Source organism: Delphinus delphis, chromosome 5 (assembly GCF_949987515.2).
Source record: "Delphinus delphis chromosome 5, mDelDel1.2, whole genome shotgun sequence".
Lineage (NCBI taxonomy): Eukaryota > Metazoa > Chordata > Mammalia > Artiodactyla > Delphinidae > Delphinus > Delphinus delphis.
The window spans coordinates 48,383,807-48,410,152 of record NC_082687.1 but is presented as its reverse complement, the minus strand read 5'-3'; the positions used below and the strand labels follow the sequence as shown (position 1 = coordinate 48,410,152).

Here is a 26,346-nt window from a genome sequence, read left to right as displayed (position 1 = left end):
TTCAAAGGGAGCCGATGTTCTGTTTTCTCACTACAAATTCACCACATAACACAGGTTCCTAGGTTGTGTAACCTTGATCATAGACTCTAGAAAATAATAGACATTGGCCAATTTTTCCCCTCCAAAGTGGAGATGATAAGGTAGAGCTACAGAAATCCTTAGGTGCAGGCCTTGCTCAGCTAGGTCCTCCTTCTCCCTCCACACACACACTTTTCTTTCTTTCTCCTGCTCTCAAGGTATCCCAAGGTCTCACCAAGGGAAACAGAGAACCTGTAACACCCTTCTTGCTTTTAATGAAATTCCAGGTAGCCGATTGTGGGGCGGAGCTCTGGTTTGGGAGAAAGGGGGAATGCTGCTTGAACTGATTAGACGCTTTCCCTGTGTCCTCGCTATGGGCACATCAGCAGCGTGCCCAGTGGGTGAGAAGCCTAGTCGCCGCTAGGCGACATCGCAAGCCAACAGTCTCTACACCCACCTGCCAGTACTCTTCTCAGCTTAGGGTTTGCGTCCCGGCCCCGCCCCCTCACGGTCCAGGGGTCCTTCGGCCCCGCCTCCTGACGGTCCAGGGGTTCCTTCGGCCCCGCCTCCAGCCCTCACTCGGCTCCTGGCCCCACCCGTGCGTGGTGCCCTCGGGAACCCTCGGCAGGAGGGACTCGCTCTCCCGCCGAGCCCGGTCGGGGCGGAGCCCGGCCTGCAGCTGCGAGGACCGGAGCGGCGGGAGGTGGCGCCTCTGTTCTGGAGCCGGGATTCGCGGCCATGACAGTGTCGGCCCGCGCCTTCTGGCTGCTCCGCGGCGGCCTGGGCCGAGTGTCGGCGTTGGGCCGGAGCGCGGCGTCGCTCTTGGCGGCGCCGGGAACGGCCGGGCGCGCGTTCCGGGGCTTTCGGAGCAGCGGCTTGAGGTACGAGCGCTCCCGGACGCTCGACCTCCTCGGGTCAGGGCGCTCCCGGGTGCGAAGCCGCTGGCTGTGGGAGGGGCGGCGGCCGCTGGCGCGGGCGAGGCCCTAACGCGTGAGGCCGGGGGCTCCGGGCAGCCGTGCGGCGCGGCGGGGCTGGGGGCTAGGCCGGCCTTGGCCCCGAACTTGGCTGCGGGCGGGTAGCGTCGTCCTCAAGTCAGGCAACTTGGACGTGCTCTGCGCTCCCTGGAACTGCAGCAGGTGCGGTTGAGTGACTGAGGAAGACCTTTGAGGCCCAGAGGAGAGAGGCCCTAGAAACACGTGGTCTGCTTGTTTGAAGCATTTGTTTTGGTTTGGGTTATTGTTGTGTTTCGTAAACAAAGGAGTGGGCGATGACCAGATGGTTTAGTAGTGTTTGAGTTTCTGACTTTCTTTGTTGGTGGTAATACTGAGGTCTTTTCCAGCTCTAAAATTCTTAATGATTTCACAAAATAAGGCATTAATCTTGACTTCTCAGTCTTTTTCTGTATGGCGCTTCTCGAATCTCTGTAGTCTTAGATTGACGTGCTCAGTCTTAGATTCACTGCATCTCTTTGGACCTTGTTGCTGGCTGGCAGATTGTGAGTATGGGTTTAACTCTTCTGCACAAATAGTGCCCAGGAACCCTTCACCCGTCCGTCATCTACTTGTAGCTACAAACTCAAATCTAAGAAGCTAAAAATATATTCCCTTGACCCAGAGCCAGTGAGTCCAGAAGAGATTCTGTTTTCAGACTTTAAGGGCTTCCAGTAACGTGCTTTCACTGTGGTTTCATGTGACCAGAGATTGTGTCTTACTCGTCTTTTGTATCCCCAATGCCCAGCACTGTACCTGGAAGAAAGTAAAGATCGGCAATGTGGAAACATAGCTACTGCTGTTTTAACTTGAATTGATTAACTCTTCATTGTATATTTGGACCTTAGTCTTGAGTGGCTGAAATTTAAAAAAATATTCCCTATCGGGTTTACTTTGGACGAGGTTTCTGTGGACTACTTGTCCTCCACGAGGATATGTGAAAAAATAACAGTGACTCAAAGAGTTCTGATTGTGGAAGCTCTCATGGTGTCTGAAAAAAGTTGCCAGTTGGTTTGGAATTATCGACTCTACAACCTAGGAAAAGCAGATTCTGTAGAATCCTATATGTATTACAGGTTTGAAGGAATTATGCACTCTAGTCACCTTTTTTAGATAATTATTTTTGGAATTTCAGTTATTTTACGGCTTCTTTCCAGAGTGAAGGTAACCTTTTACAAATTGTATGACTTGGTTAATTTCCCTTTGTCAGCTGATGTAAATAGACAACCTCATCACCCTATCTTCTCCAAGGACATTGAATGAGAGCCACGACAGTTAAAACCCCAGCATCTTATTGAAGCCACTTGCTACACACATGTGCCACACATACGGATAACTGAGATCTTTTAAAATTGAATTAATGACCTCTATCATTTAAAGTAATTGAGTGCAATAATTTTGGAAAGCTATTTTAATATAAAGAAGTATTGCTTTCAACCCAGCTGCTTTCAGCTCCATTTGATGCAGATTATATCTGTATAAAAATAAATAATACCTTTGATAGGTTTTAATTTTTTCAAGGCAGTACTAATTAGGTTAGGATAGGGTGGTGTTTTTGACATCCTCTTGGCACTGAGTACCATATATGAAGGTGAGGTTGGCTGTAAGGTTGAGAAACACCTGTGGACTGGTGGGTCTCGGGTGGGGAGGAATGCAGACAGTGTGTCGATGCTCATTGGTGTCTCTTTTCTCTTCTAGGACCAGCAGAGAGAAGAGATTCCATGTTCCAGAGGTCGCCACTGTCTGCCTCCCCACTTGTCCCCATCCTCAGTCATCTCTTTTAATATGTAGTGACTCATTAGTTGTCTAGTTCTTCCTAGTGAATGTGGTTTAAGTCTGACATCATCCTATTGACTTAAAATTTGAGCCTTAGTGTTATTCTTTCTGAAAAGTGTCTTTGAGTTTGATAAACTCTTTCCACAATGATATTGACTGTTCTCAATTAACAGATTTATTACCAGTTTCTGGTACAGAGCCTTAAATGAAAAATGAAAAAGTATTTTTGATTATTTTTTATATTTTTGGCTAATTAGACACCTGTAGTAATGGAATATATAAATACTATTTTAGTAGAGAAGTTTCTTTTTAAATAAGCAGAATTTCAAGAAATAATGTTTGACAGAATTTGAAAGTTACAAAACCTTGAGAATATTTATATCTCAATGGTTTCCCTTTAAAATTTGCCGTGAGTTTTTTTTCCCATTTACTCATGAAAACAGATTTATTAATTGGAAGAAAATATATTTAATGTCAAATAAATAGCCCTTCTATTTGTTGCAGCTTATTGTTTCTTAAAATGCATTACTAAACAGCCAAAAAGTTACAAATAAAAAATTCTTGGTGATTAAATTTTCCAATTTTGCCTCACTGTGTGAGGAGTTTACAAATCAAAATGTACTTGGGTTGTAAACATCGCATGAGTCCGGCCCTGTGTTTTTCAGTGTTTTGAGCTGGGCAGCAGTCTGTCCCTTTTGGAGGCAAGGTTAACAAACTTTGTACATTAATGCTATGCTCAAATCAGATTTGCAGGGGTTCTACAGCGGGGACTTCCCTAAATGCTGCTTTACTGCCTGAACTCATTTTTAGTAACTAAATGGATATCCCAAGCATTTGTTCCATATTTATGCTATTGCTCAGTATTCCAAAAAAAATTAACTTGGCAGATTTCCCCTTTTTTCCCTGTCTTACTATGATTCCTTTCAGCATTTGCAAAATTTTGTGTACTGACCTACAGCTGTTTTTGGAAGCCTCACCTGTTCTTCGTGTCTCACTGCCAATGGCTTTATCATTTTTGCAGCTAGGCCAGCATTTTAAAAAACTAAATTTTTGGAGCTAGTAAGAGATAAGCGGTTTATGTTATTTAAATAATAATGTCTTGTAGAGTGGATAGTTTAATAATTTTAAAAAGACAAATTTTATTTATAAGGCTATTCATTTTTCTTCAGACTCTCTCCTCTATTACTTACTCAGTTTCTCTCTCTGCTATATAATTATTTGGTTTAAAGATCCTTTTATCCTCATGTGAAGCTCGAAGGACCCAGACTCCAGTTAGGACCATTAGTAAAGCTGATTTTCTTTAGCATTATATCAACGAAGATAGAGTTAGTCCCAGTGACTAGCAAAGGCAGTTTCTCAAAGACATATTTTATTTTGCTGGCAAATATAGTGTGATTTTCCTATCTTAATGCCTTACCTATTCTAATGAAAATGAGATATGATAGTTTTTATTTCTAAGCAGTTCTTTTGTCATTTTAAATTTAGAACTAAAAGTTTCACCATTTAGTGTCTTATATATTAGTTTTATATCTGTGTCCCAGCTGTTCAGAGATAATGTGTTCTAACATAATGTCTCCAAAATCAAGTTTTCTGATTAAAATGGATCAATAGATGAACAAAGGAGACTAATACTAATCTCAGATCTTGTTACTCAGTCATGGTTTTAGTAGTAATTTAGCAGTTTCTTTAATGACCCATATCTTTGTTTTTCACATGTTTTAAAGTTATATTATCCTTTCATGTTAATACCCTGATGGGATGATAAAAATAGCAGGAAAGAAACCCACCAGATTATCTTCCATGGTTACATACTGTTAATGGAATTCAGTGGAGCTCAATGAAGATTTTTTAAAATAGTTTGGCTTAGGGGCGATTAAGTTGTGAAAGGATGCTTAAAGACATAGGAGCTTGGGTGAAATCTGAACTCTCAATGATTAATTTAGGATAAATCAATGATTAGTAATAAGTGAGATTTACTATTAAGAAGTGCAATTTGGACCAGAAAAACCCCACCTAATTTGTGTATGGAATATAATCCAAACCTAAATTAGCGTCAAAGGAGAACCCAGGGTTGGATAGTATCCAAGAAAGCTTATCCAGCTCTTCCACTTAATATTACATCATATGCATTTTCTGTTTTGCCATTTTTTTTTTTTTTTTTTTTTTTGCGGTACGCGGGCCTCTCACTGTTGTGGCCTCTCCCGTTGCGGAGCACAGGCTCCGGACGCGCAGGCTCAGCGGCCGTGGCTCACGGGACCAGCCTCTTCGCGGCATGTGGGATCTTCCCAGACCGGGGCACGAACCCGTGTCCCCTGCGTCGGCAGGCGGACTCTCAACCAGTGCGCCACCAGGGAAGCCCTTACCATTGTTTCTGTTAACATTTTATTGACTGCATCATATTAAGTCAAGTGGCCATTAACTTACCTAACCATCTTGCTGTTGTTTACTGTCTAGTCCTTGAAACATGAAATAATTTACTCTCAGATTCAGGTCATGTTCTTGTCAACATCATACCAGTCAGGTTTGTTCACTTAATGATCTGAACTCTACTTGGGTTTCTATAATTACTTTCATTAAAGAATGTGCCTAGAGCCAAGAGACTATTCAAAGATTCATAATTCTAAAGTGAGGGCATATTATAGTTTAAAATATATGTTTCCTCTTCCCACTTCAGCTCTTTATCATTAACTCTGCAATGAATATCATCTTGCCTTTGAATAATCCAGTTGTATTGTTGAAAAATAAATTCTTATTAATATTTAAGGGAACATTAAATAACTTGTCCAAGATAACACAATAAATAAATGGTGAAGACAGGATTTGAACCTGCATGATCTATCCAGTGCTTTACTCTACAAGCAATTTATAATTGTTGACATATCTCCCTCTTGCTTTTCCTCTTTCTGAAAACTTATTAAATCCTGTAGAACTTTTGTGAATCAAGAAAACTGATTTTGCATATAAATCTTAAAAATTATCTAGTTAGATTTCCTTAATACAGGGTGTCTCTTAGCCTGGGACTTAATGGATAGAATTTAGGGGATCCCTAAACTTAGATGGGAGGTCACTGACCTCTAATAAACTTAGCATTTTCTTCAATGTTGAATGTTGGCCTTAAACCACAGTAATATTAGTAGTACTTATGATATTACCAGTGAAAACATAGATATTTTGATAACAGTTGATGCAGAGATCTCAAAACATCATATACACTCACCACTACTTTGATATTATGGTAGTAATTAGACTTGCCACTAGATCCTTTTATTTAACACTTTAAAAAAAAGTGATAACAATATTTTAATAAAATTGGTTTCCTTGTAAACCTGTGTATTTTATGATAAACATTTAAAAAAGATTGTTCTGAGAAGATGTACATCGGATGCAACAGACTGCCCAAGGGTTCTCGTGGTACAAACTTTAGCATCTAAGATGTTTTCTGCAAAAATCATGGATGTTTAGGTTGCTGCTTATGTTCTAAGTTACAGGTTAGGGTCCTGAAAGAGTTAACTTACATAATTGAATAACAGAATCACACATCATGAAAAGAACTTGCTTTACTTTTTTTGACTTATAAAAGTATAATTTCTGATAAAATTACTTCACGGTGTAAGATAGTATCTAGGATGTGAAATGAAATGTTTTTAAAAGGCCATAAACTTAACACTTCTAAGTATTAATTTACTTTAAAAAAAATTCACTTACTTCGAATAGCTCCCTAGTACTACTGATTGGTTGGTTTTATTCCATATGTAATTTTGCCCTGGTTCCCTTGAGTTTGTTTCATTTCTATTGTATAGTTAATTTGAACTCAAAATCTTAAAATTATGCTCTAAGATACAAAGCGATTAAACTATGCTAAGGACTTGCAGAGATATTTGAATTCCTAATGACTGTATTTGGCTTTTTCATCTTTATAGATCATAAAACAGTTTATTGCATCTCTAATTAAAGTTGTGGTTGAAAATGAGATTGAAACATAGATGCAGAAGCAAGATGTGAAGTATACAAATTAAATACACTGTTGATCTTGAGCAGATTTTGTTATTTTACTGTTTTGTGAAGGAGTGTTTAGATACACAAGAAAAGTAGTGATTTTTTTCCTCCTGTTTACTACTTTGTTTTAGTTAGTTAAATTAACTTCATTTAATTCTAGGAATTACAAATTTAATTAATTCTTGGAACTGTAGATTCCAGTTGGATGGTTGCAGTTTATTTTCTGGAAAGTAAATAGGTAAATAAGCTCATAGAAACAGCACTAAATGTTGATGGCTTTTTAGTCGCATATTACTTCTGGTTCTCTGAATATGTCTCCATCTGTTACTTAACAGAAACTAGGAGAGCCATTTTTACAAATCAGCCAATCAACTCTTAGCCAACCATTCCCATTATATAGATGAGGAAATTGCATGCCTTTGAAAGCAGTTACGAGACTTGTCCAACTTCATTATAGCTGCTAAGGGTGAACCAGGGCTGACACTCAGTACTACTGTCTTTGGGTGAGTAATTTGTACTGCATTGTGCTGCTCTACTGCTAACTCTCCTCCCTAGCCCCTTCATTATGATTTATTCTTTCCTAATGAAGCCATATTTAGTGCTAGCCCAGAAATGGAGGGGAGAATAAAGTGCTGAAAGGGAGAGCTCCTTGTTCTGCCTTCTTTGGGGGTGACTTGCAACATTTCTGCCTTTGCAAGAGATGTCACCTGAGCAAGTAATGACAGGGTGCATTGTGTGAAAGATATCTAAGGGGTCAAATTGACTTCACTTTTGATGTGTATTAATGGCAATGTCAGTATATAATTTTTTGATGAAACCACATTTTTAAGAGTAGAAAAACCCCATTAAAGTAATGAAAATTATATATTTAGATTATTTATTGACTTATATTATCGACCTATAAGAGTTCTATTGAAAACTATTTTCAAAATTAACATTTTAAAATATAATTTATACCCTTATACATTAAAACAATTTAAATTTTTAATATTAATTTTATATTAACACATTTACATTTTTATGTTAATTATGCGACTGTTAACTTTTAACGTATGACCCATTCTTGGTACATATACATACAGTTGACCCTTGAACAATGCAGGGGTTCGGGATGCTGACCCTCCAGAGAGTTAAAAATCTTCACAGGTGGCCCTCTGTATTTGCAGTTCTGCCTTCTCAGTTTCAACCAACTGAGAATCGTGTTGTACTACGGTACCCAGTTAATAAGAAAAATCTATGTATAAGTGGACCCATACTGTTCAAACCCATGTTGTTCAAGGGCAGCTGAACTTGAATCAGTTTCTTAGCCTTATCTTCATTTAATGCCTTGATACTGATAATTTTCTGGAAAAAAACCCAAACTTATGCTTAATTTAAAAATTAAATTTGCTGTTTTCTTATAAGTTGCAAATTACTCTTTTCTTTAGACAGTAGTATTTTTAGTTTTAAAAATACTTTCTCTACAGATGCTAAAGCACCTGGTAAACTTAGAGCAAACTCTTCTAAATTGAACATAGTCTCAGTTCTAGTTTTTTTCATGAAGATGTTTCAGCCTAAATATTTTCACAAGTGCTATTTTCATGTCTCATTTCAAAGTACCTTTTGACAAATATTTAAGATAAAAGTCATCAAATAAGTTGTATCTATTTATGATTTTTAAAATATTTTGCCATATTTAGATGCAGTAAAATGATAGGTCTTCTCAATTATGTTCCATTACATTACAAAATATAAAATTTATTCAGTGAAAAATAGGAGAGTCATCAAAAATTCTTCCCACAAATTGTGATATTTTAAATTGGGATTATAGATGTATTTGTTTACTGAGTCTGTCATAAAGTACCACAAACTAGATGGCTTTGTGAAGGAGGGGATACTCCCCTTTTTTTCCTCTTGGTTCTTTTAGCTGGCAATTAAAATGACATAAGCAGATTAACCAGAGAAAACCAAATTTATTAAGTACATAAGGGAATTCACATAAACATGAAGAATTCCAAAGATGGTAAGGCAAGATGAGGTATATATGTTATTCTGGACTAAGGAGAAGAAGGTAAGGGTCTGGGACTTAAAAGTAAGGTAATTCAAAAAAAAAAAGTAAGGTAATTCACAGGAAGATGAAAAGAGTTAATGTTCGGTGAACAAACGTTTGCTGGATCATCTAGAGACAGTGGGACTCAGAGAGGACTTTGATCAAAAACAGGCCTTGCTAGGTTCCTGCTTGTCTGCCACACCTAGTTCATACTTTAGAATGGTTATCTGTTGTGATAGCTCCTTCCTGGAACGAGCCTTCTATCTTAAGTTCTTTTGGGCATTTAGGGGGAAGTTCAGAGGTTTCTTCTGGAGTGTATTAGGCCTTGGTTATTTTCAGCTGGAAATAATCTGCATGCCAGAGTGGCACAACTTGGGGCAGCTTGCCCTGAACCCCATCAGTTTAATTAATTAATTAAATTTATTTTTTGGCTGCATTGGGTCTTCATTGCTGTGTGCGGGCTTTCTCTGGTTGTTGCGAGTGGGGGCTACTCTTTGTTGTGGTGCGTGGGCTTCTCATTGCAGTGGCTTCTCTTGTTGTGGAGCACGGGCTCTAGGCGCCGCGGGCTCAGTAGTTGTGGCTCGCGACCCCATCAGTTTAAAGCAACAGAAACTTATCCTCACACCCGTGGAGGCTAGAAGCCTGAAATCAAGGAATCTGCAGAGCCATGCTCTCCTAGCGTCTTGTTGCTGGCAATCCTTGGTTTTCCTTCACTTATAGCTGCATAACCCCAATTCTGCCTCTGTGGTCATATGGCCATCTTGCCTCTGTGTCTTCACGTGGAGTTCTGTCTTCTCTTCTTCTAAGGACAGCAGTCATATTGGATTTATGGTCCACTCCACTCCAGTATGATTTTATCTATATCATAATTACATCAGCAAATACCTTATTTCCAAATAAGGTCACAGCCACAGGTACCAAGGATTAGGATTTGAACATATCTTTTTGGGGACACAATTCAACCCACAACAATAGAACTTCAAAATTGCTTGTATATTGTTTGAGGCATCATTGTTTAATTAGCTCAGTACTTCCCTTGCTTTTGAAGGGGTGCATTTCTGTTTGTAAGCTTTGGTTTCAGTATTTGCAATTCACTAAAAGTTTCAAATCTGAAGCCCCCCCCCACCATGTCTTGGCCTATTTTTTGAATATGTTAACAATTTCCAACAGAGTTTGAAAAAAATGCAACACTTTTAGGTCTTTTTGGCTCATTTACAAAATAGATTTTTAAACACTTATTTCTAAAATCTGATGTAGGCAATGAAGAGAGCGTACATTCAAGTTTTTGTGTTCAATATAAACTTCACAATAGCTTTGTAATTTAGTTACAATAAGTGAGTTTATGTGTACAATATTTTTTAATTTATCAATTTATACTTTAGTTGGTAGATTATAGCTTGTTTGCATACAATTATGGATATCTTGCTCCATGACCAGTTTCAAGCACATATGCTTCATAGGTTTCTTTATATTGAAAGTAGCTGACCACCTATCAAGAATACTAGAGTGTGGGGCTTCCCTGGTGGCGCAGTGGTTGAGAGTCCGCCTGCCGATGCAGGGGACGCGGGTTCGTGCCCCGGTCCGGGAGGATCCCACATGCCGCGGGGCAGCTGGGCCTGTGGGCCATGGCCGCTCAGCCTGCACATCCGGAGCCTGTGCTCCGCGACGGGACAGGCCGCAACGGTGAGAGGCCCGCGTACCGCAAAAAAAAAAAAAAAAAAAATACTAGAGTGGGGATTCCTGCTTTGAGAATGATGGGGGCATAGATCAGTGGTTCTTAACTGAGGCTTGGCAGAACCGCTTTTTAGATCTTTTTGTTAAACCCTGTGAGATTTTTAGATCTAGCCTGTAGAGAGCCTCAAAAAGTTCCTGGCAGTTCCTTAGCCAGTCTGTCTCATCAACTGTGAGTACTGTTGTGTTCTGTAAAAGAAATTTTGTCAGAGATGAAGGTTTTCTTAAGAGACAAAAGTACAAACTCTAGAGGCAAAGATGGTTTTCACATTAGAATTAAGAACTTTTCATCAAAAGTAACCATATAATAAGTGAAAACACAAGCCACATACAGGTGATACTTGATACATAGGTATACTTGATACAAGATTAGTGTTCAGAATGCATAAATAACTACTAAAAATTAGGCACAAGCTAATAATCCATTAGAAAAATGGTCAATGAAGAGGAACAGGCATCCCATAGAAGAGGAACTCCAAATGGCCAATTAACCTATAAGACATCCAACCTCTAGTAATTAGGGAAATGCATAGTAAAACCACAACAAATGACGTTTAGCTAATTGGTTAATTTAAAAACTTTGACAATATCAAGGAAGTAGAGCAATAGAAATTCTTAAACACTACTGGTGGACTTATAAATTAGTGCAACCACTTTGGAAACAGGTTGGCATAAATTGAACACACATAAATGTATCTTATAATATAGCAATTCCATCCTTGGGTGTAAACCTTAGAGAAATATTATAATATTGCATGTTATTTTATATTTATATCATATGTAAATGTGATATATATCATCTATATTATACATTACTATATATAGTATACATATGTATATTATTATATTACATTATATTATAAATAATGTATATTATTATATTTTTAGTATTTATAGATATAAACATTAGGTTAAATGATAAAGGAATGGAAAGGAAAGCAATGCAATTATAAACCCAAATTTCAGGATTGTGTTTAACTTTATGGGAGAGGATCAGATTTTGGTAGAGGAGGATTACAAAGACAATTTCAATGACAATGGTAATATCTTTCTTAAACTGGATGGTAAGTTTGTTAATTTTACTATTATTTTTTCTTTTCATGTGTTTTATACATATTTTGCATCTACTCACTTTTCATATAATTCAAGATCTGTTTTGATAGCGCTTTAAAATATTCTAAGATAGAAAGACAAATATCCAGAATACTAACCTATCTCACCATTTTATTTTATTTTATTTATATTTCTTTTTAATCTTTAGCCATATGCATGCACATTTTAAGTTACAGTTATGTACCTACAATTTTTCATTTAATTTCTTCACTTAATTTTATGCAATGAGCATTTTCACATATTGCTATTTTTATAATTATTATTTTCAGTGGCTGCATAGTAACTCCAACAAATTATAATACAATAAACAGTTTAACTCTGATAATTCCACAAATATTTGATAAACACAATATGCAAAATACTCTTAGGTATTAAGGATGTCATCATAAATATAAGCTTCCTGTCCTACACAGCTTAGAGTATAGTGGGGGAGACAGTAATTTTAACAAGGCCTTAAGATACTACATGAGGGTAAAAGCTGGGTGCTGTGGGCACTCATATAAGAGGCAGATCCCCAGGTTGAAGGGGTCAGAGAACATTTCCCAGAGTCCTTTCCAAGCTGAGACTTGAGGACTGTGTGGGAGTGAAGGAGGAACAGATTTGGTAGGGATGTTAGAGAAGTGAGAAGGAGGATGAAGAGTGTTTCAGATCGAGGGAATAGTGTATGTGAAGGCCCAGAAGTGAGAACCTAGCACAGGTGATAAATTTAAATGCAGCTATGTGTAGTGTGGGACTTGGTGAGCACAGGGAAGCTAAAGAAAGCTCATGCAGGGGCGTGTAAGCTGCAGGATGTTTGGATTTGAGTTAAAACTTCCTTTCCTTAGTTTTTCATGTCAAAAATTTGGGAGTCATATTTGACTTCTTTTTCTCACACCCTATACCCAATCTCAGTAAATTCCAGTGGCTCCACCCTCCAGATAGATTCAGAATCAGACTAAGCATCTCCACTGCTACCCCCCTTGCCCAAGCCACCCTCATCTCTTGCCTGGGATACCACACTAGCCTCTTAACTGGTGTCCCCACTTGCCCCTTCCTCCCATAGTCTCTCCTCCACATTTTAACCAGTTATCACTGAATAATGAAAATCAGGTCATGAAAATCAGGTCAAAATTTCTAAATGGCTTTCTTTCTCGTAATAAAAGCCAACGTCCTTCTGAATGCCTGTAGGACCCTATGTGATCTGATGTCACACTACTTCTCTGACTTTATGTCCTGTTCTGGTCCATTTGTTCTTTCTACTGTAGCCACTGGCCTTTCTATTCATCAAACATACCAGGCACATTCTTGCCTAACGTTCTTTGTACTTGCGGTGTATTTTCCTTAGCCTAAATTCTTTTCTCCAGATAACCACATAACATATTCCTTCATTTCCTTCATTTACGCTCAGATGTTACTCGATTAATCAGAGAAGTGACACCTTAACCAACCTATGTAAAATGGTAACTGTGGCCTCCAGATGTGCCTTTTTTTTTTCCCCATGTTTCACACATGATATGTTAAATATCATAGAATACTGCCTGGCACATAAATGGTTTTCAATATGTATTTATCAAATTAATAAAAACTGGACATGTAGTGCAGTTTTAACAAGGGAACTGATATGATTCCATTTGGAAAATCACTCTGGCTGCAGTGTGGAAAATGGACTGGCAGAGATTGAGACTTGAGCCAGGGTGAATTCTTAAGAGTTGTGTGCTTCCGTGGCTGAACATTTGAGTGGTTGCTGATATGTAACATTTTTCAACAATATGCATGTTGAAAAAAACCTCATTTCTTTATTCACTGAAGTCTATATGAGCTACTAATGTGTGTGTTTACCATTTCTTCCAGCATATGGACTGATACAGGCATTCTCCCATTGGGCCTCCACTAAGTCCGGGTTGCTTCATTTATCCTTATATTGTGTCTCCCATAGAGCCGGGCTTGCTGAGGCTCTGCAGTGACTGAGGGAATCAGTGGGATGGGCCAGCTGCTACTGAAAATGCTCTAAGTCCCTATTCATAATTGGGTGGCAGTCTTTTGGGTGTTTACCCATAAATACCAACTAGGCCAGGCCATATCATGTCAGCTATAATTAGCAAGCTGAATTAGCACATCGGTACTATAATGTAAAGTAAGCCCTGTCACCTCAGACCCCAACAAAAAATGTGCAGTCAGGTTTAATCTGTAGGTAGATTGTCTTTTTGGGAGTCAGGAATCAGTTTACGCCATTGTCATCTGACATTCTCAGGGTCACACAGCTTGTAGTGTCTAGGCCATAATTATCCTGGATTATGTTCAGTTGTTGCCAGTTTCACAATAACTTATGACTAAATCATTGTGTTTAACAGAGAATCAGCTAATAAAACATGTAAGCAGCTGCATTGCTATTCATATGCTATAGAATGCAACATGGAGCTCAGATGGTTTTATATTTTAAAATACAAATGTATGTTCTTTACTATAAGAGTGACTTCTAGTCTGTTAGCAGATAAACTTGCTTCTATAGCAGAGTATTTTACCTATCTGAATATTGCTGACACAATTTAATTTTTGGAAAGTATTTTTTTTTTTACTACCTGAAATTGTTTGCCATATCTGCAGCCCTTAGTACTTGTTAACATAGGAGGTCCTTGTTTTCTTAGTATTAAAGTCCACTTAAATGAATCAATAACAAATGAGCAACAGGAATTCAAAGTAGATAGTGAAAACAGTTCATTATTTAATCCTGAAAAATAAAATTTAAACTCAAAAGTGAATGTATTTTATCTTAACTTGATTTAGTCTAATAATTATGTACTAATCATTAGAATGTACAAAGACACAAATTACAAAAGCTCACTCAAGAAATGCTAGGTAACCTGAAGAGCCCTCTTTGTATTAAAAAAAAATTAAATTTGGAGTTTTAAACCTCACCACAAAGAAAGCTCCAGGATCAGATGGCTTCACAAGTGAATTCTACAAACATTTAAGGAAGAAATAATACCGATTCTATACAAACTCTTTTGGCAATGTGAAGAGGATGGGATACTTCCTAACTCATTCTATGAGGGCAGTAACCATATACCAAAACCATACAAAGACAGTACAAGAAAAGAAAACGACAAATATCTGCCAGGTACATAGCTGCAAAAAATTTTTTAAAAAATTGATGAAATCCACACTATCTGGAAAGGATATGTGGGAGGTTTATCCCAGGAATGCAAGGTTGGTTTAACATTTGAAAATTCATGTTATTTACCATATTAAGAGTCTAAAACCAAAAAAACCATTTGATCATATGATCATCTCCATTGACACAGAAAAAGCATTCAGCAGTATCCTGATATAAAGTCTCTTCAAACTAAGATAGAACTAAGCCATAAAACTAAATGCATAACCCAAACCCATAAGACTTCTAGAAGGAAACATGGGAGAAAACCTTTGTTACCTTGAGTTAAACAAATATTTCTTACGCACAATACCACAAGCATGATCCATAAATGGAAAATTGATTAAAATACATCAACATTGAGAACTTATCATACAAAGACACAGTTAAGAGAATGAAAAGGCAAAGCATAGACTTGGAGAAAGTATTTCAAATTATATATCTGATAAAGGACTTGAATCTAGGATATATGAAGAACTCTCAAAACTCAATAAGGAAATGACCTATTAAACAAAGGGCAAAAAATTAAATTACACAATTCACCAAAGAAGATAGGCATATGAAAAAAATATGCACATGAAAAAAAAATGCTCAACATCATCATTCATTAGGGGAATGCAAATTAAAAGCACAGTCAGATACTATCATATATCCACTAGAATATCTAAAATTTAAAAGACCGACCATATCAAGGGATAGCAAGTATGTGGAACAACTGGAACTCACATATACTTCTTGCATAAATGTAGAATGGTACAACCAGTTTGGAAAGCGGATTGACAGTTTCTTACACATTTAAACATATACCATATGATCCAGCCATTCTAGTCCTAGATATTTGCTCGAGACATGAAAGTATATGTGCATACAGTGACTTGTACATGAATGATTGTAGCAGCTTTATTTGTCATGACTAAAAACTGGAAACAACACACGTATATCCATCAACAATTAAATGGATATACACAATTTGATATATCCTTACAATGGAAAACTTCTCAGCAATAAAAGGAGATGCACTGTTGATACATACAACAGCATGAATGAATTGTAATTATGCTAAGTGAAAGTAGCCAGATGAGAAGGAGCATGTAGTGCGTGATTCCATTTTTATAAAACTCGTGATAATGCCAACTAATATATAGTGACGGAAAGCAGACCAGTGTTGTCTGGAGGCATGGCAGGGACAGATAGAATGGTGAGATTACAAAGGGTTACCAGGAAACTTCTGAGGGGGATGGATATTTTCATTTTCTTGAATGTGGTGATGGTTTCTCAGATATACACATATACTAAAACGTCAAACTTTTCGCTTTAAATATATGCAGTTTATTGTATATCAATTATACTGTAATAAAACTATTACAAAATTAAGACAGTGGAGCAAGATTGATACACTGCATTTACCATGACCTTCCGTGTCTTGAAAGTGGAAAGTAGACAAAATTAGAATCAAAAGTAGAGTTTACTTATAATTGTATTATCTAACCAGTGTGTATTTGCTCAGTTAATTGTTTACCCATGGTTATGATTATTATTGAAATATACTTTTGTGTTGAACTGAAGAAGTGGTTTTCAAACACGATCATGCACAAGAATACCTGTGGGGACCCGTTAGATGTGCAGATTCCCAGGCTCTCTCCCCTCTCCCAGGGATTCCAAATCATGGGTGTGGTCTTGGGGTCTAGGAATATGCAAGTTCAGTAAGGTTCCCAGGCAGTTTTGACATATGTATCCATAGACCATATTTCAGAATCACTTCTTAGCAGAATATTGTTTACATCAAAATTGTTTGAATCTGGATGAACTCTGTGGACCACTGGTGCCAGGTTGATATGGAATATTCTTGATCTGGTCTATGTATGTGTACATCAACCTATTAGAGAGGGGGTTGACTTATTTGGAAGGGGCAGCAAGTTTGCATTTTGTTTGTGCTGGCTGATATTCATGATGACGGCTCTCACTAGAACATAGAAAATGTACAGGTGCTTGAAAAAATTAAGTTGCTGTAAGGTTTTTCTTTGCTCCTTTTCTTCTCCTTCACAATATTCATTGACCTGCTTTTGATATTTTGTGTAATATTCATGTGCTATAGATCATGCGTTCACCAGGCCTTTCAATAGTGAAAGGACAGGGGCCCCAGGAAGAAGGAGCCATCTTTTACTTTATCAGGTACCTTTAAAAACTAAACATGCAGTAGGAGCAATATTAATTCACCACTTTTAAGTTTGAGATCATGGAGAGCAGGAAAACCTTCCCATAAGGCATTTTTTGTGCCTTTCCAGAGAGAGATTTATGTCATCTATCAAAGTATAGTACTTCTTACCTACTTAAGCACTTAAAAACTGCCAGGAAGTAATGTTTTGTGCAGTTTTTCTATTAGAAATGATGCCATGGTGTGGGTGTTTGGGTAGGGGGGCAACTGAGCCTTACTTACTGGCCTGGTCCCCACAGTAATCAATGACAAGCATGGCAAGACTGGCAGCTGTCATCACAGTTGTCCTTGTCCTGGAGCTGAGGGATAAAATTTTTCCTTTAGTAAGTGAGAAGAGTTGTGTAGTACGGAGCTCATGACTTCAGGGTCTTGTACAGGATATTCTATTAAGAGTGAACTGACTTTGCCTTTGGGTCAAAAGGCGATGGGGCCACGTATATACACCATGGCCTGGAGCTTTGAAGATGGGTGCTAGTTTTAACTAGACTGTGCTGATCTGTCTCTTCTGAAAAAAATAGCAGAGCTTTTAATACAGCCAATATTATAGAGCCAATATTCTAGAACTTTAGTATGTGGTTTGATAATTGAAATATATATATGTAAAAGTTATGTATACTATAGATTGTAATGCAGAACTAAAAAGCAGAGTTGGACTCCTTTAAAAAATTATAAATATATTTTTGAACCTGAAGAATGAGTGTCAAATATACCTGAAAGAAATCAAATTTTGGTTGCTCACTTGGGGAATCATAAGTGTTTTGTTCACTCTTGTACTTTAAATTTATGTGGTTGAATATTCCTTATTGCCTTTTTAGTACTACCTTTATTCCTTTGTTTTCCACAGACATGATGCAATTATTATCTCAGGAACTGAAATGGCCAAACAAATCCAGAAAGAAATACAGCGAGGTGTGGAATCTTGGATTTCTCTTGGGAATGGAAGACCTCACCTCAGTATCATTTTAGTGGGTGATAACCCAGCAAGCCACACATACGTCAGGAAGAAGATCAAAGCTGCTGCTGCCGTAGGTGGGGACGTGTGTTAGTTATACTTGTTACTAGATAACGTTTTCTGGTTTTACTTCAAAGTGTGATAATTATGAATGATAATTGTCAACTAAGTGCTATTTGAATGACATGTATTATTATTATTATTTATTATAGATTATTTAGTTACCGAAGTTTATATTCATTTCTTACTCTTTTTCTTCAAATTTCTTATTGAATCAATTCAGTGTGATTTCAGATCTTATGGTGAGATGTGAGAGCAACATGTTACATTTAAAGGGCCTGTTTTTTTGCTTGAATCACATGATAAACCTGGCTAGTTCACTCTGCTGAACTTGGCCTAATAGTGGTGGTGGTGGCATTGGTATTCTTACTCTCTTCAAATCCACTAACAGTAGCTTATCACAGATGAGCGTGATTTGCTAAATGGGTTACTGGGCCAAAGAATGCATGTGAATCACGAGAAAGCATCTGTACCATTTGAAAATTCCCTCCTGATGGTGCTTAGAACATCATTTTTGTAGAAGGGCCTTTTCTTCCAGTGGGATAGGAGCAGGGGGAACCAATCACACATTGTGTAAGACACCATCAATGAAAAAACACATCTTTGTTAAAGTGACTTTCTGTACTTGTTTTTCTTCCAGGTATCTGTAGTGAGATCATTCTAAAACCTAAGGATGTTTCTCAGGAAGAACTTTTGGATATAACCAATCAATTGAACATGGACCCAAGAGTCAGTGGTATATTAGTTCAGTTGCCACTGCCAGGTACATAATGCTCTTCTATATGCCTGGTTTGGTTAGGAGCAAGGACATCTTTTCAACATTACATCATGACACTGCAAATAATTTATAAAATATGTTCAGAAGGGGACTAGCTATTATATTAGCATGCAGTAGGTGGCAATTTCTGAATGATGTTTACAATGACTGAAAACTGTGAAAGAAAAATTTAGGCTTTGGCAATACATCCAGTTCTTGTTTTGCACAATAGTGCAAAACCATGAAAATGGCTAAGTTGAAACTGGACAAAGCAAATCAATAAGAGAATAACAATTGTTCTGTGACCTTTAAAATGTTTTCTCAAAACACTAAAAACTCTCTTACTGTGGTTTATAAATATATAAGGAAATGAAAAATAGTAAAATTAATATTTATTCAGTACACTGTAATTTAAAACATTAGAAACATTGAGAATTAAAGTATTACTTCATTGCCAAAATCTTGTCAAGAGGAGTTTGAACAGTTACTTGCCTTCTTCGCATCATACGACTTATTATATGGAGCAGGCATCTTTTCTATGCCTTGGTGAATTGAACTGTCAAATTCTTTTTAAGTTTGGATCAACTTCCATCTTGTCCTTTGTCCTTTCAAAGTCATGAGATATCTCTGAGAGTTTCTTTAATGTGAAGTTTTGTTCTGGTGTCACTTCCTCTGGGGCGTTGTCATCCTTTTTGTCACAGTCACATTCCTCATTTATTTTGATCAGTTTGCCTTCACTAAGTTCTTATGGCTGCATAGCTACATTGCTCCAAAGGGCACGGTGTCAACATTCCTGGGTCATCCCCTATTTCTCGTACAACCCATTTACATTCAGTTAGAATCCTGTTGAAGTGACTTTATCTTGTTTTTTACATTCATGGCTCTTACCTTCTTGCTGGCCTAGGTCTCTTCTATCCTTGCTTTGCTGTCATCATCTTCAGATCTTCTATTCACATCCAATTTCATTTCCAGCATCATCACGTTTTATTTCTTTGTTGCACTTTCATCTTTATGGGCTAATAGCCTCTTTTTTTTTTTTTTTTGCGGTACATGGGCCTCTCACTGTTGTGGCCTCTTCCGTTGCGGAGCACAGGCTCCGGACGCACAGGCTCAGCGGCCATGGGCCACGGGGCCAGCCACTCCGCGGCATGTGGGATCTTCCCGGACCGGGGCACGAACCCGCGTCCCCTGTATCGGCAGGCGGACTCTCAACCACTGCGCCACCAGGGAAGCCCTAATAGCCTCTTTTGATTACTCACTTTTGTGAAATGTCAAGTGAGTTTATCACTGGAACACAAGGAAGCAACATGATTTGCTGTCTGCGTTTGAACTGAATAACAGATGTGCAGTGACCAAGCACTGACAGACTTTGAAAGAAGTGACATGTTAGTCACTGATCATGATGCTCATCTGTTATTTACATAGTGATTTTTGGACCAAAGAGCTAGCAGCTCTTATATAATTAGTCACAGTTAATATGCCATGATAACTGAAATTTGAACTGTGTTGTTGGAAGGCTGCTGTTATTTGACTGAATTGTGGCTCTGAAATTTGTACATATTTCAATGAGCAAGGCAAGGACTGCCTGAATATTATAGATTACAGTAGTTTTGTGCAGTTTTGAGTTCTTCTGTAAGTTCTGACTTGCAGAAAGTAAAGCTGTATGATGCTATCACCTGGGATCTTTGTATGGTATTAATTTTTAATTTATCCAATGATATAACTTAATATCTTAGTATATGTTATAACATTTATGCTGTTTAAATTACACCCAAAATTCACATTTCTAATTCTTTTCTTCCAATATGGCTGCATTTAAAAAAAAATCAGAATGTTGGAAAGGATGTTAGAAGTTATCAAGGTTCCCCTCAAAATGCTTCTGACAGATAATACTATAGATTCATCATGTTAAAATTAGCATAGTGATTTATCCCTTACTTTTATAACTACAAAACGAATTCAACACATATAGCATACTCATTTGATATCATAGGAAATTAAGGTCTAGAAAATATCAGGGGTATATTAACATCACAAATCTGTTTTTTTTGTTTGTTTGTTTTTTTGCCGTACGCGGGCCTCTCACTGTTGTGGCCTCTCCCGTTGCGGAGCACAGGCTCCGGATGCGCAGGCTCAGCGGCCATGGCCCACGGGGCCAGCCACTCTGCGGCATGTGGGATCTTCCCGGACCGGGGCACGAACCCGTGTCCCCTGCATCGGCAGGCGGACTCTCAACCACTGCGCCACCAGGGAAGCTCTGTCCAAAAATTTTGACATTGGGTTTAAACCCAGTTGTTTGGCTCATGCAAAGCAAGAATCTTTTTTTTTTTTTTTTTGTACTGTGTTTGCCAAGCAATCTTCTTGTGGTGTGCAGTTTTTAAATTTCCCCCGCTTATATTTGTATTACATTCAAATCATTATAGAAAACATATCACATTTCCAAATATCTAGTTTGTCTTCAAAAATTAAATTCATGTCTGTAGAAATTTTACCCCTTAATGGGCAATATTCCTTTTTGTTAAATTTATTAGCAGTTTGCCACTAGATGGCACTAGTGATCTGTCTGTACTAAAACAAATTGAGTCCTGTGTTCATTTTAGAAGGTGAGAAGCCTAGAGCCAAAGGAATGATAACAAATATTTGGATGCTTTGAGAGAGGGCAATTTTCTATCTAGCTGAAAAGAAAAGCCAATAATATACAAAATAACAGTGACTAAAATGTGTTACGTTAAGCATGTATTATGTCTTAGGCACTTCACATTAGTTGATTGGTTGGATCCTCACAATAACCCAATGGTGGTGGAGCTATTATTATATACTGATGGTGATGGTGGATTTAAGGTACAGAGTGGATGGATGGTGGATTTAAGGTACAGAGAGGTTAGGTAACTTCCTCTAAGATCACAGAGCTGGTAATTGAGCTGGGATGTGAGTCCAGGCAGACTGGTCCCTCATGCCATTACCGTTATGTTACCACCCCCACCAGCATGCCGTGTTAGCTAGTGGGTAATGTGTGCTTACTAGGTGACAGGTGTTCTTTTATATGGATGATTTTATTTAGTCCTCAAAACAGCCTTATGAGTAAGAATTACCTTCTTCATTTTACAGGTCAGGAGACTCTATTTTCCTTAACCTACATTATACTGGGTCATATAGTTTGTTGGTTACTAGAAAAAGTTGGATAAAGTAGGAAATCATAAAACAATGCGTTTTACCTTAAACATTGTATTATGACATAAAGTATTTATATATTAATTCATCAATCTTTTGATGTAGGTTGTTGGGGAGGAAAGTTTCCTCTTCCCTTCTAGGTTCTTCTGGCTGGTGACCTGAGATAGATTCACAGGAGAAAAACAAACAAAAGTTTAATAACATGTGTACTTGGGAGAGACCCAGGAAAACTGAGTGACTCGCCAAAATGGCTGAAGCTTTCACCTTAAATACGATCTTCAGCTAAAGACAAAAGATTCAGCTAAAGACAAAAGAAGATGTTGGGCGTAGTGGTTTGGGACTTCAAAGGGGAGGAAAGCAATTCACCTGGAGATGCAAAAGCAGATGTTTGCTGGGCCATGCAGGGGCATCGGGACACAGAGTGGGCTTTGATGTCTAGGCGCTGCTGGGTTTCCCCCAACACAACTAGTCCATTTTCTTTGCAGATATTTCTGGAGATACCTCTATTCTAGGAATAGGTCCTTTATCTAAATTCTTCAGGCAGCTAATGGGGAGGTAAAAACACAGACTTACTGAGTCTTCTGTTTCTTAAAAATAATCAGCCTAAAATAATCTTCATGCCAAAGAGAAATTTTGGGGTGGCAAATTGTGCTTCCCTACAAGATCCAAGTCTCTATGGAACCTACTGTTTGGAATTTTGTGTTATCTTCTGGCATTAATAATACCTATGAATCACTGCCTATAATTTTCAGTTTGAGATAAAACTAAGTGAAAATTCATCTATCTATGTATATTTTTTAATTTATTTTTATTTATTTTTGGCTGCATTGGGTCTTCACTGCTGAGCGCAGGCTTTCTCTAATTGCAGCGAGCGGGGGCTACTCTTTGTTGCAGTGTGCAGACTTCTCATTGCAGTGGCTTCTCTTGTTGCGGAGCAAGGGCTCTAGGCGCGTGGGCTTCAGTAGTTGCGGCTCACGGGCGTAGTTGCTCCGCGGCATGTGGGATCTTCCCGGACCAGGGCTTGAACCCGTGTCCCCTGCATTGGCAGGCGGATTCTTAACCACTGCACCACCAAGGAAGCCCCCCATCTATATTTTTAAAGTGTTTCCCAGTGTTCATGGTTGTCTTGTCCTTATCTAAGTCATTACTAATTCTTTTTAATTCTCGAGTCTTTTGAGAACATTCAACTTAGTCTTCATAGACATAACAACTGTTTGTTTGTACTGTTTTAATTAAATCACATAATTTACTGTGAAAGAACTGGCAAAAACAGGTTGAGAAATACACACACTTGTCTCTTGATTATCATGAAACTCTACTGGTAGGTGCAGGAGTAGTTTATTGATTACATTCTGATATTCTTTCAGCAAGCCCTGGGCATCAAACTGCATGCTTTAAGAAGACGTGGAAATCATTAGTCCTTTTGATAGGTTGTGTTGGGGAAGGGCAAATTTCCCCTCTGTCTCTCTTGAGTTCTGTGGCTGGACTACTACACAAGACAGATTAACAGGAGAAAAAGAAACAAACTTTAACTTATGCACATGGAGGTCCCACAGTCATGGGACCTAGGAAGTGGCCAAAGCAGGAAGCTTTTATACTTTTTAGACAAACAAACAATAAATTTGTGAGGAATTCACAGGACAAAGAAAATTAGGCTTTGGGTGCTTAATTAGTGAAGAATCTAAGCAGAGTTTGAGTTTGGGATGGTAAACTAAAGGAGTAACAAGTTTTGTTTATATAAGTTTCTCGCCCCAAATTCCCTATCTCTGGAAATCAGGGTGTTCTACCTTCAGATGCAAGGAGTGCACCTTTCATGAGAGATTTATTTCCTACTTTCAAGGAGACAGAGAGGAGGGTCAGAGTGTCCCTCTTACAATGGCTCTTTCTTAAGTAACCAATTCAAAATAATTAGTATGCCATTGAAGCGTATTTTGGCATGACCTGCCCTGAGCCCCAACAGTTGGCTATGTGCAAGTGGAGTGAAGTAGCCTCTCTCCGGTACATGTCTTATAAGATTGTTCTAATGAAACAATGAGCAAATGAACAAATGAAATGATTCTAGTCAATTACATCTCCAATTTTCCATCATTTTGTTAATAATCTGGATTCCAAGTTATTTCATGATTCGAAGTCGGAAATTATTTTTCACAATTAGGGCACTATGTTGAGCAAAAGAAATTCCAAATTAGAATTATAATTCTGGTGTTGGAATACAAGCTTGCATAAGGATTAAACAGAATGTGCAAGCAGTTTTCATGCATCTCATTTGGGTAAGAAACCAAAGAAATGAGAGAGAATTCTGTCCTATTTGAAGGTAATGAATCTATCACAGGCTTAAGCCCATGCTTTTGTTCAGGAGCTGTGTGACTTTGGTCTGGATTGAAAGTACTCAGGATAAAATTGTGTGTCCACAGTCACATGGTCTGACTGTTTGTCCTGTAACTGGTCCTACATCTAGGGAGAGATGAAACAATCATATGTGGATGCTTCCCTACTCCTTTCCTAACTGTGCATAGATTCTATCAGTATCAATAAGTGATCGTTTTGTCAAGGCCAGAATGATGTCTGCTATTTGTGTTGTATATATTTTTCTCCTAATTACGTATTATTTGCTCTTAGCTTTTATTGAGTTACATCTATTAAACTTACATTAAATATCATTTGTAGAGTATGTCAACTGAAGAAAAATGCACACTCTAAAAGTTGAGAGTTAAGTTTTATTTGGGGACATTACTGAGGACTGTAGCCTGGGAGACAGCCTCTCAGGTAGCTCTGAGAAACTACTCCAAAGAAGTAAGGAAGGAGCTAGGATATCTAGGAGTTTTTTCTGAAAAAAAAAAAAAAGGTAGTTGAACATCAGAAGATTACTACTAATCACAAAAAACAGACATCTCAAGTTAATGATTTTAGTGATTTTCTATGTATGGGAAGATGCAAGAGTCTGGGCTCATTGAAATTATTCCTTAGATATGCATCTTAACTATCTAGGGTCAGTATCCAGAACACAGAATGTTTCCTGGTTTTCTCCATCCTGAATTACCCTCAGGGTACACTGTTAGGCAGGGGCTGGGGTGACTACAGTGGTTGATAGCTTGATGGTGGGCAACATTTGTTGTTGACTGGAATGGCAGGCAACATTCCCTTTCCACAAGTATGTGTCAGTTTGTAGTGTTAAAAATAAGGTGGAATAATGATCTTTAAAACTTGGGAACCAGTGACATTCTTTTTGGACTAAAGCAATGAAAGGGAAATGATAATGTCCACAAGCTTGAAGCACACTGGAAATTTGCTATAAATGTTCGTTGTCGGGTGGTACTTGATACAGGGTGAATTTGGTTTAAAAGGGTTTAAATTATATGAATTATATGAAAGCATTCAGATGTAAGTCTAGGAAACAGCAATCACTCAATTAAATTTTAATGTGGTGTTTTACAACTGCTCCATGATAACTATTACTAGTATTAGTAATGGCGATTTTTATCATGTATTATTGCCAGACATTGTTATAAAGTGCTTTATATACAAGAAATCATTTAACACTCAGAACAACCCTTAACAGTAGGTACATTTTTTTTTTGATCTGTGGTTTATAGTTAAGGAAACTGAACTGAGAAACTTGTGTAAGGTCACAACAAGTGAGTAGCAGAGAAAAACCAGGAGACCCAATTATAGTATTCTTTCAGTCATAATCACAGTCCCACAACTGAGACTGCAAGTCAAGCACCAAGAGAGGTGCTTAATCACCTTTTTGTATTTTCTTGCTTTCTAAGAAATCGACCTCTCGTCTGTTTCTGGGAACAAAATTATTAGGTAGAATGGGAAAACTTATTCTATCTTATCTATCTTTTTCTAAAATAGTTTTTCAAATATTTCCCTTCATTTATCTAGTTTGAAGCCTTTGAGGATTAACATCTTCCAATTTATGTAAGAGGATTGAACAGAGAAATCAGAATGAAATATAGGATTAAAGGATTAAATATGGAGAGGGCGAGTAAGAAAAGTGAGAATTCACGGTGTAGATATAACAAAGACAAAATTTTCTAGAATTTATTAGGCATAAAAATGTGGGTATTGACCTAATTAGTGCATGTAGATATGTATATTTGTCTAAAACTTGATTCTTCATTTGAAGAAAAAAGGTCTTGCTATAATTGCTCTTCTTGAGAGCTTATGGAATTTATGTATGCAGAATACTTTTTACTCTGTTTTTAATGTTCTTGACCAGAATGGGAAATTTTCATCACTCTGGACTCCTCAGTTTTTGTAGAGCTTCTTTTCTGTTTATTTCTAAATAATTTCTAAATTAGACTTGACCTTTGTTATAGCTCTCCCCCTTTCTTTATGGAGAAAAATGATTCCACATAGAGTATTTCATTGCTTTTTAGTAATATGTTTCTTCCACTAGACTA

The 26,346-nt window shown here is 37.7% G+C and overlaps 1 protein-coding gene across 2 annotated transcripts in view; it reads left to right on the top strand.

Moving 5' to 3' along the window:
• The first annotated feature begins 592 nt into the window (after window positions 1-592).
• MTHFD2L (methylenetetrahydrofolate dehydrogenase (NADP+ dependent) 2 like) overlaps window positions 593-26,346 on the top strand; it is a 138,125-nt gene continuing 112,371 nt past the window's right edge. The window contains exons 1-3 of one of the 2 annotated variants that reach the window (XM_060011706.1): window positions 593-899; window positions 17,842-18,026; window positions 18,650-18,772. In XM_060011706.1, coding sequence (XP_059867689.1) covers window positions 757-899; window positions 17,842-18,026; window positions 18,650-18,772 — 451 coding nt within the window. In that variant the 5' untranslated portion in view covers window positions 593-756. Of the gene's footprint in view, window positions 900-2,705; window positions 3,342-17,841; window positions 18,027-18,649; window positions 18,773-26,346 lie in introns of those variants that run through there. The other variant, XM_060011705.1, reaches the window with a different exon arrangement.